Consider the following 18,474-nt stretch of genomic DNA (forward strand, 5'->3'; position numbering starts at 1 on the left):
CCTCAGGAAGTGCTGCTGCACCTTTAAATCTCTACCATCCACCGGGGGTGAGGTTGAAATTATGGCTGCCACTGTCTTTGTCTTGGGTGGGTTGAAAGACTAGCTCAGATCTGGGACCTAGCTGTCTGAATTCGCTAATCAAAAGCCATGAGCAGTGATCCACCGTGCCTACCCCTGTTCTTGAGAAAGAAGATTTTTATGCCCCTTTCTGTCCCCAACAAGCTAGCCAGGGAAGGAACCCCAAGGCAGCCCTCCACAAGAGTGGGGGATGCATATTAGCAGCTACCACGTGGAGAAAGCAACTTACTTTTCTTTGCCATAGTTCATCAGCCTCTTTGTCCTGTTCTTCCCTGGATGCTGTACAGTGTTCTTCTGCCTCTGGAGCCCAGAACAGTTGTTTGAGACAATTCTTGCCTGTTTAGTTACTGTTTGGTGGAAGGACTGAGTCCTGGAGCTCCCTATTCCACCATCTCCCCAGAAGTTCACCTGTATATATTTTTCATATGTTTTCTTTGTGATTATCATGAAGTTAAAATTTAACATCCTAATTATATAATGATCATTTTTTATTTGATACCAACTTAACGTCAATAATGTACACTATTCCTGTACCCCTCCAGCCCACTTTTTTTTGTTTTTTTGTTTTTTACAAATTACACCTTTGTACATTGTATGTCCAGAACTATGGATTTATCATTACTTTTCATCAGCACCAGTAGAAATTAAGAAGTGGATTTATATTTCAAAAAATATAATTCAGTAGTACTGACATTTATAATGACCCAAATGGTTACCTTTACTGGAGGTCTTAGTTTTTTATGCCACTTTTGATCTTTTTGCTGCTTTCCTTTCAGTCTGAAGAATGCCCTTTAGCATTGCTTGTAGGACACCTCTAGTAGTAATGAACTCCCTCAGCTTTTGTTTACCTGGGAATGTCTTAATCTCTCCCTCATTTTTGAAGAAAAGTTTCTCCAGATATAAAATTCCCAGTTAGCAATTGTTTTCTTTGAGCATTTTAAGTATATTAGCCTACTTCCTCCTTGCCTCCGTGGTTTCTTTTTTTTTTTCCCCAACAATAATAATTAATTTAATATCTTTAAAACTAGAATGATTCCGTGAAAATAGAAATCAGTATATCCTGTTGGATACTACATTCTTAGAAACTAGTACAATGGCTGGTACATAGGAGCTTCTCATATATTAAATGAATTAATAAAATATAAGAAAAATAGGCAAAGGAAAACCATACACACACACACAAAATGGCAAAGAAGCATTTTGGAACTTAAATCTAAAGACACAAAACAAACAACTCTCATGCAATGTATAACACTGGCAAAGCTTAGCAAGTATAAACTGGTTCAACTTGTTTTGAGTGTGATTTTAACAATTCTCTTAAAATTTTAAGCATCAATAATCTTGCGCCAGCAGTTCCACTGCTAGGAATTTAACTTATAGAAATAATTGTATTCATTTGAAGAAATGATTTCACGGCACCACTGTTTAGAGAAGGAAGCAACTGAAGCAATACAAATGTCCATTAGTTGAGAATTAATTATACAAATTATGGACATCTACATAATACAGCAGTATAAAAGGCTTCAAGAAGAATGTCTAACTACTAAAAAGGAAATCCATGTGTGGAAGGCAAATAATAGGACTCTTCTAGAAACGATAAAGGACAGCAAGCGTGGGCTGGAAGTTGGGGGAAAATAAAGGAAGAATGCATACCAGAAAGGCAGACTGACGGCTGTTCATCACCCACTGGAGATGCTTTTTGACTATTCTTCCCACCTCCCACTTCATTTTCTAGTTTGAGTCCACTGCATATCAGGGAAGCCTCCAGTGGACTTTTACAGTAAGGGTGGTCCAGCAACTTAGAACTAAGAATGTTCTGCTTGAGAGATCCATCCTCCTCCATCTGGTATGAGCTTTCATTTTGAACAGTCTCTTCAGTCACAGGCCTGTCTACACTTCCCACAGAATTATCTGCCCCAGACACTGACAGTTTACTTCTTTCATCACTGACAGTACTTGTCTGATTTTGCTGACCCAGAGTCAAAATTTCCTTTCATTTTCCAAGAGGAACATTTTACTATAATGATGTTCTGGAAAGGGGATGTCATGAATCAGCTCTGTACACTCCACTTAGGAGAGGAACATAGTGACTTGGTCCCATGTGGTACTGCCATGCTGTTGGTCAGGGAATGCTTCACCTAAACTAAGCTCCTTGCCCAAGAAAGGACTTCCTGTAGGGTGACCATCAGGCATATGACAGTTCTTTCCCTTCACCACAGCCTTACTGTCCATATCTGGGAAGGACAATTAATGCTGACAAGAAGGGTCTTTAGGTTCTGGGGATGGGAATGGGCTGCAACTACCACCCTCACAGTTCTGCCTAAGGGTCTCTTCATGGTCTCCAGTGACCTTCTGCACCCAGCTTCTCTGGGCTTTTTTTAGCTTGCAAACTTTGCCTTTTTTTCTGAAGTGCTGGGATCTGAGAATTCTGTACTGAAATCTAATCATAGATAATTTCTCATACATCATAAGAGGAGATACTTATTCTTCTATGTTGGTTAAGTTGGAACGTTTTGGGAATGAGGTGTCCCCCATTTCTGTGGTACTCCAGTGCTTGGTAGCAGCCATAACAAAAGCACTTTCTTTTATGGTTGTTCAAGGTGACCACAGACATGCTGCTCCCACCTGGACTTGAGCTCTCCCCATTGAACTTCAGGGGAAAGTCAGAGGCTTGCAGTTTTGTCCTAGTCTGTGGCCACTGACCTGACCTAAAACACTATTTGCTGGTAAGACAGCAACTGCCCTCAACAGACTTTCCTCTCCAAAGTATTCATGGTCAGAATTCTTTGCTATTGATAGCACCTTTTCTGCTTGGAGCTTCACAAGAGTTCTTGAGGAGGAAATGAAGTGTTTACTGTCCTTTCTTTTCACTTTAGAGGGCAAAGTACTAACATTTTGAGCAGCGACGTTGGATTTGGTCTTAGCAAAAAGGGATTCATCCTGGGTCCATGTTTTCTGGATTTGAAGGGCCTTCTTTCTGCATTGGAAATACCTCAACAGCCTGCTTCAAGTAATTGGTGTTCCCAGCTTAGCTTTCAAAATGCACAAATATTGATGAAAGTAGAACTTCTTAAAGCCTCCAAACCCAGTATTCCATTTCTCAGAAAAGGCTAAGTGGATTCCTTTCCTCCATAGATTTTCCTGTTTTTTTGTTTTGTTTTTGTTTTTGTTTTCATTTTTCTGATGCATAATGGGATCTGGATTTAGCTGAGCCAGGTAGTCCAGGTTATCATCATCAATAATGAGACAAATGGATGTAATGTGCCTCCTGAAATGGCACCGCATCACTTCTGTGGTATTCTTGTAGAAAATGTACAATATACATTCCCCCTACTGGCACCTGCCCTGCCGCGGGTCAAGCCACTGCAGCAGCTTGGACTCTGGCCCTGCCCTCGCCAGCTCTAGGGGAAGCCGGTCACTGAGCAGGTGTCCAGCCTGCTCACCCAGCCCAGGGCCACCAAGCTTCCTTTCTAGCCGATGCTGCGATGTACCTCCATGGTTCTGAAGAGGAATTAGAACTTATCAAATTGTGACTCTTTTGTACATATGTTTTTCTCTTGCAGCTTCAAGTTTATCTTGTTTGGTGTTCAGTGGTCTACCTCGGTGTGCATATTCACATTTTTTCCAAATTTGGGAAGTTTTCTGTCATTCCTTTCAGTATCCCTTCTACTCCTTACTCCTCTTCCCCCTGGGACTCCCATAATATATTGGTATGCTTGAGGGTGGCCCTGAGGTCTCTTAGGCTATTTTCACTTTTTCTCATTTTTTTTTTCTTTCTGCTCTTCTGCCTGACTCATTTCAATAGTCTCGTCTGTGAGTTCACTGATTCTTTCTTCTGCCATCTCCAGTGTGCTGGTGAAACCCTCCTGGTTAATTTTTCATTTCAGTTATTGTGGTCTTCAACTCCAGTAGTTCTTCTTGGTTCCTTTTTAAAATTTCTATTTATTGGGATCCTCATATTGTTCAATTATTGTTTACCTGATATCCTTTAGTTCTTTCTCTGTATTTTCCTTCATCTCCTTGAGCGTATTGAAGATCACTTTTTAAAAGTCTTGGTCCACAAAGTCTGGTCTACTTTGTTGATGTTTTCTGGATTTTTATCCTCTTCCTTTGGATGGGCAATCATTTCCTGTTTGTTTGTTTGTTTGTTTTGTAATCTTTTGTGCAGGCTGTAGACTTTAGTATTTTTAAATGGCAACTTTTGAACTTTTGAGATTTAGTCCCTGAGTTAACCTGTTTCTTGAGTTTTATCTAGCTAATGATATATCATATATTTTCTTAAGTGCCAGGAGCTAACAAAACCAAACAAACCAATGCAAAAAACACCTTTCACAGCCTGCAGATTGCTTTGCTTTGTATGGTGCTCTCCTTCAGAGTTTGCCCATCCTATCAAGAAGGTCAGTCCAATGTGAAAGCAAGTACAGGGTCCTCCATGTCTTTTCTGGACCTATGTCTTGTTCTGGGCTTGTGCTTGCTAGTGGCTAATTCCTGTTTACAGGAATTAGGATGCCCATTCTCTTCCCCAGGAAACAGACCTTCTCTCTCTCTGGGGTGTTCCCACTCAGTCTTTCTTACACTGCTTTAACTCATTCAAGCTGCTCTTGGCTGGAGGCAAATTCTGGGAGTTGGGATGTGCCGGAGTGGAGTTTCTCAAGTCAGTCTTTCCCAGCCAGAACAAGGCCAGGGACCCACAAAGGGATCTCTGGCTAACTCCAGACTGACTTGGGTGAGGAGTAAGGGAAAGGCCAGGAAGGGTGCCAGGAGCTTCTACTATGGCTCTTTGAAGCTGTGTTTTCTTGATACAGCAGTTGCCCAGTAAGTGCAGCCCTTGAACTGTTTTCCATGGTTTTGAGGGAGTGTACCGTCTTTAAGTCTCCTCTGCTGCTTTTGCCCACGGCGGGCTGGAATAGTGGCCACTCTCAGATCCAGTCCCCCAGTGATCTGAAGTAGCTAATCAAAAACAGTGATCAGCAGTTGGAAAGCACACCCCTCAATCTTGGGGAACTAGATCTTTATGTCCTACGGTGGCACCAGCTTGCTGCACCGGGTAGGGTTTGAGTACATCACTGCTGCCACCCACTAAACTGGGAGATGGGTAACAGAAGCTGCTGTGTGGAAAGTGCAATTCACTGGTATTTACCATGATTTACCAGCCTCTTCCGCCCACTCTTCTCTGGATGCTGCACAGTGTTCTACTAAGATTCTAGACTTTCAAAATAGTTGATTTAGGCAGGTCCTGCTGGATTAATATTCTGGACCTTCCTACTACACCATCTTCACACAATCCTCCCTGCCCTGCAGTTTTATCCTTCAGTAATCCTTAGAAATAAATTAGATGGTAATAATATACTGATTTTGGTGTATGTTAGAAAAAATATTAATGACAGTAAATGGTATCACCACCCACAGCATTTGATCATGATTTTATCATTTACTGGTGCTGTAAGAAAGTAATATGGTGATACTTTAACCACCTGTTTTTAAATCACATCTTAACTTCAAGCACTGTGGTTTCCCTGTTTGTTTTATAGAAACTAGAAAAACTGCCTTTGGAATTATTTCCACAGTGAAGAAACCTCGGCTGTCAGAAGGGGATGATGATTCTCTTCCAGCTTGCAAGAAAGCCAAGTGTGAAGGCTGAAAAGAATCCCCTAGTCTCCTCCATTGGCACTCCCATCGGCCCTTCTGTAGTTCATCAGCCACAGCAAAAATAAAACCTCTGTATGATTTATTATGCATTTTACTATTTCCATTTGGAGCTATCAGTCAATACGGGCATGACTTGTTTTATTGCACTTAGATTTATTGTGCTTCACAGATACTGCATACTGCATTTTTTTGCAAATTGAAGATGTGTGGTAACCTGCGTCAAACAAGTCTTTTTGGCACCATTTTTCCAAGAGCGTGTGCTCACTTCTTGTCTCTGTATCATGTTTTAGTTAAGGTGTGTACATTTTTTTAGGCATAATACTATTGCAAAATTAATAGATGACAGTATCAGGTAAATAAAACTTTTATATGCACTGGGAAACCAAAAAATTCATGTGCATTGCTTATTGCAATATTTGCTTCATTGTGTTGGTCTGGAACCAGATGTGTAGTATCTCCAAGGTATGCCTGTAGTCTATAAAAATTATTTTTTATTTAAACCATTAAAATAACATGAAAACCAGGTGAAGCATCAAAAAAAAAAGGCTACTAGCTTAATGAATTTAGATACACTTTAGAGAAAAATAGAGTGGTTCCATTTATCCTTTGTGTAAATAAGTAAAGGCAGTTACAGTTGAATAAAGAAATAATTGCAGTTATAATTGAATAAGAAAACATTTTAATATTTCATATTATACATATTTTTAAATGTCTTGTTCCTTTAAAAACTGACACTTTTCTACTTTACTTGATATAGATGGTGTGCCAGTTTGGATAAATTATGTCCCCCCAAAAGCCATATTCTTTAATGTAGTCTTTTGGGGGCAGACTTAATCTTTTTGATAAGGGTGTGACCTCTTGATTGAATGTTTCCATGGAGATGTGGCCCCGCCCATTCAGCATGGGTCTTGATTAGTTTACTGGAGTCCATTAAAAGAGCTGGCCCAGACCGAGATGCTGATGCTTTGAGATGCTAGCCCAGAGTTTGCTCCAGAGAAACTAAGAGAGGACAAACACCCCTAGAGCAGCTGAGAGAGACTTTTGGAGAGATGCTTGGGAGCTGATAGAGATGTTGAGAGATGCTTGAAGACATCTGGAGATGCTAGCCTGGAGTTTGCCCCAGAGAAGCTAAGAGAGACCAAGAGACATTTTGGAGAATGCCATTTTGAGGCACAACTTGGGAGCAAAGAACCAGCTGATGCCAGCCATGTGCCTTCCCTGCTGACAGAGGTGTTCCGATGCCATTGGCCTTCCTTCACTGACGGTGTCCTCTTGTTGATGCCTTAGTTTGGATGCTTCTATGGCCTTGGAACTGTAACTTTGTAACTGAATAAATCTCCTTTATAAAAGCCGATCTATTTCTTTTATTTTGCATAACAGCATCATTAGCAAAAGAACAGATAGCTTAGTATTTTTTTATTCTTACTACTCAAGAAGTGGTTATTTTGAAGACTATTAAAACTTTTTTAAGGAGGTGACTTTTAGTTGATCTGTGCTCTTTCTAAGCTTGTACCTTGCTTTGCTGTTTCTTCCCTCCATGATATCCTTTAAATAGGATTCCTCCATTTTAGTTTGAAACCCTTAAAACTAATGTTTATTTTCCTAATAACTGTATTAAAAATTTCAAAGCATTTGACTCAACCAGCCTTAGAAATAACTTAAAAAAAAAAAAAAAAAAGCAAGATCATCAGGTTATGTAGAAGTAGCCTTTTTTGCAAATATCTGCACTTGGCTATATTGACATAAAGCTCCCAAAATATAGTAGAGTGGAGCAAGAGCTATAACTGAATAAGAAAACGTTTTAAATGAGAAAAAGAACACTGTTCTGAGAATCAGAAAAAAAGGATTTAAAAAGAGAAAGCAAGCTTTACACTATAATCTCAGTTATGAATGCAGATGCCTAAAGAAAATCCATTAAAACCATAATACGTCATGACCAAGTGAGATGTATTCTAGGAGTGTAAGGATATTTCAGTTCTTTTTTCATTTTATGTATATTTTTTTAATTAGAGAAGTTACAGGTTTACAGAAAAAAAAACATGCATAAAATACAGAGTTCCCATATACCACCCTATTATTGACATCTTGCATTAGTGGGGTACACTTGTAACACTTAATGAAAGAACATTTTTATAATTGAACTATTAACTATAGTCCATTATTTACAGTAGGATTCACTTGTGTTGTACAGTCCTATGTTTGTTTTAATTTTTATTGTAGTAATATTTATAAGCTAGAATTTCCCCTTTTAACCACATACAAATATATGTTTCAGTGCTGTTAATTACTTTCACAGTGTTGTGCTATCATCAGCACCATCCAATACCAAAACTTTTCCATCATCCCAAATAGAAACTCTGTATAATTTAACCATTAAGCCCCATTCCCAACCTCCACACTGGCTCATGGTAACCTGTTTTCTAGATGCTGACTGTGCCAGTTTGAATGTATTGTGTCCCCCAAACGCCATTATCTTTGATGTAATCTTGTGTGGGCAGATGTTATCAGTGTTGATTAGATTGTAATTCTTTGAGTGTTTCTTTGGAATGTGCCCCACCCTTCTGTGGGTGATGACTCTGATTGGATAATTTCCATTGAGGTGTTGCTCCACCCATTCAGGGTGGGTCTGAGTTGATCAGTGGAGCCATATACATGAGCTGACATAACAGAAGGAACTCAGTGCAGCTGTGAGTGATGATTTGAAGAGGAGCTACAGCCAAGAGGGACACTTTGAAGAAAGCACAGGAGCTGCAGATGAGAGACAGTTTGAAGACGGCCATTGAAAGCAGACTCTTGCTCCAGAGAAACTGAGAGAGGATAAATATCCCAAGTGCAACTAAGAGTGACACTTTTGAGGAACTGCAGCCTAGAGAGGAACGTCCTGGGAGAAAGCCATTTTGAAACCAGAACTTTGGAGCAGACACCAGCCACGTGCCTTCCCAGCTAACAGAGGTTTTCTGGACACCATTGGCCATCCTCCAGTGAAGGTACCCAATTGCTGATGTGTTACCTTGGACACTTTATGGCCTTAAGACTGTGACTGTGTAACCAAATAATCCCCCTTTATAAAAGCCAATCCATCTCTGGTGTTTTGAGTTCCGGCAGCATTAACAAACTAGAACACTGACTCTATGAGTTTGCTTTTTCTAATTATTTCATATCAGTATATTTGTCCTTTTGTGCCTGGCTTATTTCACTCAACATGATGTCTTCAGGGTTGTTGCATGTATCAGAACTTCATTCCTTTTTACAGCTGAATGATACTCCATTGTGTGTATATACCACATTTTATTTATTCATTCATCAGTTGGTGCACACTTGAGTTGCTTCCATCTTTTGGCAATTGTGAATAATTCTGCTGTGAACATCAGTGTATGCAAATACCTGTTCAAGCCCCTGCTTTCAGTTCTTTGGGATATATATCTAGTAGCAGAATTGCCAGATCATATGGTAATTCTAAACTTTCTGAGGACTGTCAAACTGTCTTCCACAGTGGCTGCACCATTTTACATTCTCACCAACAATGTATGAGTGTTCCTACTTCTCTGCATCCTTTCCAACACTTGTAATTTTTCATTTTTTTCATAGTGGCCTTTGGGAGTGAAATAGTATCTCATTGTGGTTTTGATTTTCATTTCCCTAATTGCTAGTGATGTTGAGCATCTTTTCATGTGCCTTTTGGCCATTTGTATATCTTTGGAGAAATGTCTATTCAAATCTTTTGCCCATTTAAAAATTGAGTTGATTGTCCTTTTATTGTTGAGTTGTAGGAATTCTTTATATATTCTGGATCTTAAACCCTTATTGGTTATGTGGGTTCCTATATTTTCTCCCTTCGAGTAGGCGGTTGTTTTACTTTCATAATAAAGTCCTTTGATGTGCTAAAGTTTTAAATTTTGATGAGGTCCCATATATATCTATTTTTTCTTTTGTTGTTTGTGCTTTGGGTATAAAAATCTTAGAAACCTAAGAAACTTGTCTAACACAAGTTCCTGGAAATGCTTCTGTACATTTTCTTCTAGGAGTTTTATAGTTCTGTTTCTTATATTTAGGTCTATTGTCTATTTTGAGTTGATTTTTGTATATGGTGTGAGGTTGGAGTCCAAGATGAATGTTGTTTTCATGCCTGCTAACACATCCATTCTGCAGCCCAGGATCAAGGAGTCTCAGACTTTCAGGTCTTACTATTTAAGAAATACATTTTGTAATGTTATAACTGCCATAGATAGTGATTCCTCTGATGGATCTGGGCAAAGTCAATTGAAAACCTGGAGAGGATTCACCATTCCAGATGCCATTAAGAACATTAAGAATATTCATGGGAGGAAGTCAAAATATCAATATTAACAGGATTTTGGAAGAAGTTGATTCCAACCCTCATGGTTGACTTTGAGGGATTCAAGACTTCAAGGGGGAAGTACTGCAGATGTGGCAGAAATAGCAAGAGAACTAAAATTAGAAGTGGAGTCTGAAGGTGTGGCTGAATTGCTGCAATCTCATGATAAAACGTTAACAGACGAGGAATTCTTATGGATGAGCAAAGAAAGTAGTTTCTTGAGATAGAATCTAATCCTGGTGAAGATGCTGTGAACATTGTTGAAATAACAACAAAGGATTTAGAATATTACATAAACTTAGTTGATATAGCATTGGCAAGGTTTGAGAGGATTGACTCCAATTTTGAAAGAAGTTCTGTGGGTAAAGTGCTATCAAACAACATTGCATGCCAAAGAGAAATCTTTCATGAAACAATCAATGCAGAAAACTTCATTGTTGTCTTATTTTAAGAAATTTGCCGCAGCCACCCAAACTTTCAGCAACAACCACCCTTATCAGTCAGCAGCCATCCACACCAAGGCAAGGCCCTCCAGCAACAAAATGATTATTACTCACTGGAGGCTCAAATGGTGGTTAGCATTTCTTAACCATAGAGTATTTTAAAATTAAGGTATATGCATTTTTTATTTTTTTTGGACATAATGCTATTGCACATTTAACAGACTACAATATAGTATGAACATACTTTAATATGCACTGGAAAACCAAAAAATTAGTGTGACTCACTTTATTGCAGTGGTCTTGAACTAAACTTGCAATATCTCCAAGGTGTGCCTGTATAAGAAGGAGGTAAAATTATTTTCATGTGTGACTGTCTTTTTGGGTTACCCAAGAGAAACAACTGAAGAAAAACTGGACATGCGGGTGTTTCTTAATTTATCCACATTTGCAGGGTATGTGTTTGTAGTCATGCTTGCTCTCTATGAATATATGCTTACTGGTCACCAGTGAATGGGAGCAGGCAGGTTTATTTCTAATGTTTACTTTTGTTGTAGCATGAGCCACTATTGATTTAGTTGCTACAAGATGACAGTACCTATAATATATGTTTGATGAGGTGGCCAGTTATAAAAATAAATATACAAGTCAATAGTTTTCCTTTAATTAACAATAACCTGCTATAAAACATAATTTTAAAAAATGATCCTATTCACAAAGACATCAATTACAGAAATGTTTAGGACTTCTGTGAAGAAAATTCTTAATGAAAACAATAAGAGAAATTAAAGGAGACTGAATACATGGAGAGAGGCATTATGTTTTCTTAGAAGAGGAGACAAATTGTAAATCCACTTCTCCCAAAATTAATCTCTGAATTTAACAAAATCCAAATCAAAATGCCTGCAGATATTTTTGTTTGCTTGTTTATATGTTTGGGTTTTTTTGAATTTAGTAAAATTAAAGTCCATTTGAAAGAACAAATATGAGAGTAGCTAAGAAATTTTAGGAAAGTATAATGAGAGGGACTTGTACTGTTGAATATTAGGGTATAACAAACTTTAATCATTAAACTGTATTGGTGCAGAAATTCAGAAAGATCAGTAAAACAAAGTAGGGAGTCCAGGACCAGGCTCCAGTTAGAAGAAGAAATGGTGAGTTATTCAGTAAGTGGTGTTGGGACAGCTGGTTACCTATTTGGAAGAGGAAGTAAGGCATGCCAGTAGTGCATAGGCAGAAGACAAACTACCTGCGTTAAAATCCTCATTATAGTTCTTTCTAGTGAATTATTTAACCACTCTGTGCCTCACTTCATCTGTTCTCCCTGCCTATGGGGATATGGTAAGAGTTAAGTAGCATAATATTTGTAGGAGGCTTAGAGCAGGGCCTGACATAGAATGGTGGTACCTACTAAGTATCAGCTTTTGTATTATTTGGGAAAAAAGTCGAGTTCCTGTTTCACACCCAATACACATCCACAGCGAATTCAGGTGGATTAAAGATTTAATTATTTTAAAAACTTGTGAAATCCTAGATGAAATGTAGATAAATATTTGTAATATAATCTTGTGTTGGGAGGGACCTTTCTAAGCATGATCATCAAAGTCAGGAAATATTTTTAAAAAATTGATTAGTTTGTCTCTATCAAAATGTTCTGTTGGCACGCCCCCTCCCTCAACTGAAGTGAGGGCTGGTCAGTGGTGAAGTACTTATCAACCAGGTTGGGCCCAGAGCTATGGGGTGTCGGTGGAGTGGAGTCGGGAAGGAGCCGGACCCCCCGGAGGAACCCGGCCTCGCGGGTCCCGCAGGCTCGGAATGCCCCGCTTCGGGCGGCGTAGAGAAAGCAGTGGAGGCCACGCAGGTGGTCACCTGGGGACACCGCGAACCCTGTACCGCGTGAGCGGTGGTGGTAGCCCAGCCTTGCAGCCTCCTGCCTTGCAGGATTGTGCTGTCTCCAGTTGGAGAAGGGGTCGAGGGCATCCTGAATTCCCAACCCCCTTCCGAGCCTTACTGAGAGGTGATTTCCTAAGCAGCTGGGAACCTGAGGCTGTGAAAGGAGCTGCAATTTAAAATCCAGAAGCAGAACTTGAAGGTTTAACCATTGCCCCATTTCATAGAATGTTTCATGCATTTGTGGATCAAAAGTTGAGGCTTTTTTTAATTTTAAAAAGATATCAATGATCTGATGCAAGGATAAGTATTCACTCGAGGAAGATGCATGGACTTGTCATTTGATTGGACTATTGGTCATTTCTGAGCATTTCTTCAACCCCAGTTTCCATTTAAATATTCAAGTGTCAAAGAATATTGAGTCCGGAATTGTATAATGATGTCTTTTGTTTGAGAACTTCAAATTTCATAGATACTTTACAGTTGGATTCCAGTTACATTCTCCAGTCAAAGTGATTTATGTCATTCAGTCCTTTGATAAAGTTAATTTTGAAGTTTTATATTTACAAATTGTCAAAAGATGGGAGGAAAAAAAAATGGCGATGCAGAATCTTTCTGGGTGGAGCTGGAAGATGATGGAAGAAGTAGGCTTTCTATTTGAACAAGTGCAAAATGTGCTGCAGTCCCCAAAACAAAAGATCAAAGATGAGCTTGACACAAATAAAGAATATATCCAAGCAATGATTTTGGTGAATGAAGCAACTATAAATAACAGATCAACACTGATAAAGGATGGTAGACCTGTGACCCAGAATGAGCAGGAAAGCAAATCAAATGCATTGCCCTCTACATCATTTAAGACTTCTTTCCGGAGACTACATTTCTAACAAAATGCACATCTTCAGCTGACAGCAAGAAATGTTGAGACTTGTCCCCTGTCAAGTAATAAAATAACCACTGACTATAAATATAAAAGACTACAGAGACAAATACCTACTGGCATTTATGAATGCATTCTGCTGTGCAAGTATAATCAATAAATGTGTCAGAGCTGAGTTGTCCAGCATGGTCCTTAAATGAGGCCACAGGTGTTCAAAACTGAGAAGGGATGGGGTGGGGGTGGAGGAATACTGCCTAGACAGACATTATTTGCAGATGTTTAGGAAAATTACTAAGCAGAGCTAACACTGAAAAACCTGATGCTTTTGATGAAAATGGGAAAGAGAATACGTGAAGATACATGATCAGATTGTGAAGTTGAAGTATCCCATTACAAGTGCTGAGGCTAAGTTTAATAGTGATTTAAAAGAGTCTATTATGAAAATGAAGTATGACAACATTTCAAAAATTCATCATCATTCAGTCATTAGAAGTCGTCAAACCAAGACAACATTTTTCAATGCATTGGGAAGAGAATGGATTTGCTTCCTTGTAGTCTGTCACCTCAGAAGATGTTAATAGATTTGAACCAACTCTAGTACATCTGAACTCTAAAGCAAGGGAAGCAAAAAAGGACTGAAACTCAGATCAAGATGAAAATGCTGGAGAACATCTGCTGATCAAATCAGATGTGATAGATATAACAAAATGTGGACAACAAACTCCACCACAGGATAGGTGTAACCAGTCTCCACAGTGAATAATCAGAGTAGTAGAAAGGAGTTTAAGGTTCAAATACAACAGTCCCAAGAGGAAAGAGTTCCAGTAGGTCAAAACCAGCAGGTCTTTAGTGGTGAAGAGTTGCTAAGTGAAACAAGAATAGTTCATCTCGTTCTCTGAAGAAGTTCAATAAAGGGAATGCATTTTTTTTACATGCCACAAGACAGTGCAATGTGGGCCACTTTCTTAATCATAGCAGTTGCCCAAATCTCTTGGTACTGAATATTTTTGTAGAAACACATGACAGGAATTTTCCACTGGTGGCATTCTTTTCCAACAGGTACGTTGAAGAAAGAACAGCATTAACATGGAATTATTGTTATGAGGTCGGAAGAATGCCTGAGAAAGAAATCCTCTGCCAATGTGGGGTTAATAATTGTAGGAAAAATATTATAAATATATAACTAATGCCCATTCATGACATTAGTTTATCAAGCTGACATTAGAGCCATTTTTAATTAGTTGTTTCAACTCCTGTATCTCATTTGAAGTTAAGTTTGTTCCTTTGACTGGGCAAATCTTCATTTTTTTTCTAGTGTAATTTGTAATTTTTTGTTGTCTAGACATCTGGTTTCCTTGATTACTGCAATCAGATTTCCCATACCAGATGTACCTGGGTCTCGGGAAGAGGGTGTAATCAGTATCAGGTTTCCCTGGGGATGAGACCCAGCAGGTTGTCAGTCTTTCCTGTGAGGCCTCTAGACACTGTGCTTTTCCTGTCCTTCCCAGCAGGTGCCGCTTGTCAGCCCACAGCTCCCCACTGGTGTAGAGGTGTGTTGCCTTTAATTCTCAGTAGACCCTGTCCCTGCCCAGAGGCTGAGAGTGTCAAAGCCAAGCTTAAGCTCTTTCTGTTTGTTTGTTTTTTCCCCAGGCCCTAGATCTGAGTTCTCTGAGGGAGGACAGCCACTTGAACTGGGCCCTGCCTCCCCCTTTCCTTAGGGAACATAAGCCCTTTAAGGATTTCTCTCCTATGCTTGACTTCTTTCTTCGATTTAGGACTATCTTAACCCCACCCTTGCCTGGGTCAGCACTGACAACTGAGAATGCCTGAGGCTTTCTCTAATGAGCTACTTAGAACAAGAGGAAAAAAAAAGGAAAAAAGAAAGAAATCTCCTTTTTAGAGCCAATCCCCAGGCCCCTGGTTACCAGTCAAGAACTAGAGTTGGTGCCTGTTTCTATGTGCCCCTTTTCTTGGAGCATGGCCTTTGTCCAGTATTCTAAGCTCAGCCAATTCCAAAAGCCTATGTTTTTATGTACTTACGTATTTTTTTCCATCAGTCCCACCTCCTCTCTGCTGGAAGAAACCTCTGGGTTCCTTTCCTGCTTGCTCCGGGTTTATCTGTGCTCATAGCTTGTATTCAGTAGTCCAATTCATTAATTAAAACTGCAGTTGGAGCTTGGTTGAACTACCTTCCCTTCCTCCTAGTACACTGCTTCTTTTGTCCATAGGGAAGTCTTCCAACTCAGCCTGCCATGCCTGTGGGGGAGGGGCGTAAGCTCTACAGTTTGGGGAGCTTTACTTACAGTTCTTATGCTGCAATCTCAGCCATTCCATCCATTCCAGACTGGTGTACAATGTTTGTCAGGTCACAGATATCCCCCAACAGTTGTTCCAGACTGTTTGCTCATTGTTCCTGGTTATATGTTAGTTGTTCCAGAGGACTAACTAAATTCTACTCTTCCTTATGCCCCTATGAAGGGTTTTAAAGACAAGAGTGACTTGATCAGATTTGCATTTTGGAAAAATCACTCTAGCTGCAACTTGAAGACAGACTGGAGGGAAGTAAACCAGGGGCAGGAGTCCAGTGAGGGCTGTTTGTGTAATCCAGGTAGAAGCCATGGTGGTCTGAACTAGCGGAGAGGTACACAGGATGGTGGAAAGTGGACAGTTTAAAGAGCTATTTTGTTAGTGTACTTGGTAAGAGGACCTGGTGGTTGATTGAAAGGGAGAGGTGAGGGGAAGAGAAGGATTCTCCACTGGCCACAGGGACATGCCCCTCATTGGGAGACAGAACCCAAGACAAGAGACAGTTTGTGGGCAAAGGGCTGTCTCAGGTGGGAAGACATGGAGCTTATACAAAGTGACCACCTCTGTCATGCAGACTCGGAATTTTTTTTTAATGCAATTTTGAAATATATTCACACACCGTATAATCCTTCCAAAGAATACAATCAGTGGCTCACAGTATCAGTATATAGTTGTACATTCACCACCACAATCGATTTTAGAACATTTTAATTACTCCAAAAAATAAAATAAAATAAAATGGAAAGAAATAAAAAAGAACACGCAAAACATCCCATACCCCTTACCCCCCCCCATTATTTATTTATTTATTTGTCTTTATTTTATTACTCATCTACCCATACTGGAAAAAAGTAGTGCCAGTCACAAAGTTTTCATAATCAAATGTTCACCCCATAAAAGCTACATAGTTACACAATCATCATCAGGAATCAAGGCTACTGGATTACAGTTCAACAGTTTCAGGTATTTCCTTATATCTATTCTAATACGCTCGAAACTAAAAAGGAATATCTATATAATGCATGTGAATAACCTCCAAAATGACCTCTTAAATCTATTTGAACTCTCTTAACCCTATTTGAACTCTCTTAACCACTGAAATTTATTTTGTTTCATTTCTTTTCCACCTTTTGGTTAAAAAGACATCCTCAATCCTGTGATGCCAGGGCCAGGCTCATCCCTGGGAATAATGTCCCACATTGCCAGGGAGACTTACACCGCTAGTGTTCTGGTTCGCTAATGCTGCCATTATGCAAAATACCAGAAATGGATTGACTTTTATAAAGAGCGTTTATTTGGTTACAAATTTACAGTCTGAAGGCCATGGAAATATCCAAATTAAGGCATTAACACGAGTGTACCTTCACCGAAGGAAGGCCAATGGGGTCTGAAAAACCTCTGTTTAGCTGGGAAGGCACGTGGCTGGTGCCTGCTGATCCCAAGTTGTGTTCCAGCTCCTCTTTCAGCTCCTGTGCGTTCTTCAAAGTGTTGCTCTTGGGGTGTTTTGTCCTCTTTTAGCTTCTCCAGAGCAAAGTGTCAGCAAAAGTCTGCTTTCAGTGGCCATCTCCAAAATGTTTCTCTTGCCTGTAGCACCAAGCTCCTTCTGTCTGAGCTCTGATAGGGCTCCAGTGATTTAATTAAGGCCCATGCTGAATGGGTAGGGCCACACCTCCATGGAAATAATCCAATCAGAGTTATCACCTACAGTTGGGTGGGTCACATCTCCATGGAAGCAACACAATCCAAAGGTTCCGACCTAATCAAGACTAAATATGTCTGCCCCGACAAGATTGCATCAAAGAACATGGATTTTGGGGGACATAATACATCCAAACCGGCACACCTGGGAATCATGTTCCATCTAGGGGGGAGGGTAGTGAGTTTATTTGCAGAGTTGGCTTAGAGAGAGAGGCCACATCTGAGCATCAAAGGAGGTTCTCTGGAGTTGACTCTTAGGCATAATTACAAGTAGGCTTAGCTTCTCCTTTGCAGGAATAAGTTTCATAAGGGCAAGCTCCAAGATTGAGGGTTTGGCTTATTAATGCTGAAGAGAATATCCAGAGTTCCCCAGGAGGGGAAGTTTAATATTTCCACGTTTTTACCTAGTCCCTCAAGGGGACTTTGCAAATACTTTTTTATTTTCTTTCCCAAATACTCCAGAATGTATGGGGGAAGTACATTAACCTGTACAGAATAACAGAATCTCATTCCCTACTCTAGGTTCCATTTAATTATGTTGTTTAAATAAACTGACCATACAGGTTAAATTAGACAGTGTGCTACAGAAAATTTAAATTTTGTATTGAATAAGCATCTCTTCCTTTGGTCTCACACAGAAGTTTTAAAATAGAGTCAGTATCATCCTTTATCCTGTATTCTGATTTACCCTAGTCATAACTAAGTCAGTTTCATTCATATCTCTAACTGAAGTCTGATATCTTTTTCAGCTTCTTTAGCAGTTGCTGTGTGGGGCAATGCTGACAATCAGAGCTGCAGAACTCTGTCACTGGGTCTCAGGTGTTACTCTTAGCAATCGTGAATAATGCTGCTATAAACGTCTGTGTGCAAATATCTGTTCGTGTTCCTGCTTTCAGTTCCTCTGTGTATATACCTAGTAATGGGATTGCTGGATTAGATGGCAATTCTATACTTAGCTTCCTGAAGAAGCTCTAAACTGTCTTCCATAGCAGTTGCACCATTCTACATTCCCACCACTAGTGAATAAGTGTACCTCTTTCTCTACATCCTCTGCAGCTCCTGTGATTGTCTGGGGTTTTTGATAATGACCTTTCTAATAGGTGTGAGATGATATCTTATTGTGATTTTGATTTGCATTTCCCTAATAGCTGGTGAGGTTGAGCATCTTTTCATATGTTTTTGAGCCATTTGTATTT

General features: G+C 39.6%; 1 protein-coding gene and 2 pseudogenes across 2 annotated transcripts in view; 2 read left to right on the forward strand and 1 right to left on the reverse strand.

The window, feature by feature from the left end:
- The window catches only part of RPP30 (ribonuclease P/MRP subunit p30), a 45,680-nt gene extending 39,563 nt beyond the window's left edge, over positions 1 to 6,117 (forward strand). For both annotated transcript variants that reach the window (XM_037804936.1, XM_037804937.1), the window contains one exon: positions 5,610 to 6,117. In XM_037804936.1, coding sequence (XP_037660864.1) covers positions 5,610 to 5,719 — 110 coding nt within the window. In that variant the 3' untranslated portion in view covers positions 5,720 to 6,117. The remainder of the gene's footprint in view (positions 1 to 5,609) is intronic.
- On the reverse strand, positions 1,622 to 3,225 carry LOC119510676 (annotated as a pseudogene).
- Positions 6,118 to 12,995: 6,878 nt separating the features above from the next.
- Positions 12,996 to 14,456, forward strand: LOC119509879 (annotated as a pseudogene).
- Positions 14,457 to 18,474: the final 4,018 nt, after the last annotated feature.

The sequence above is a fragment of the Choloepus didactylus genome, chromosome 15 (genome assembly GCF_015220235.1).
Source record: "Choloepus didactylus isolate mChoDid1 chromosome 15, mChoDid1.pri, whole genome shotgun sequence".
In the NCBI taxonomy this organism is placed as follows: Eukaryota; Metazoa; Chordata; class Mammalia; order Pilosa; family Megalonychidae; genus Choloepus; species Choloepus didactylus.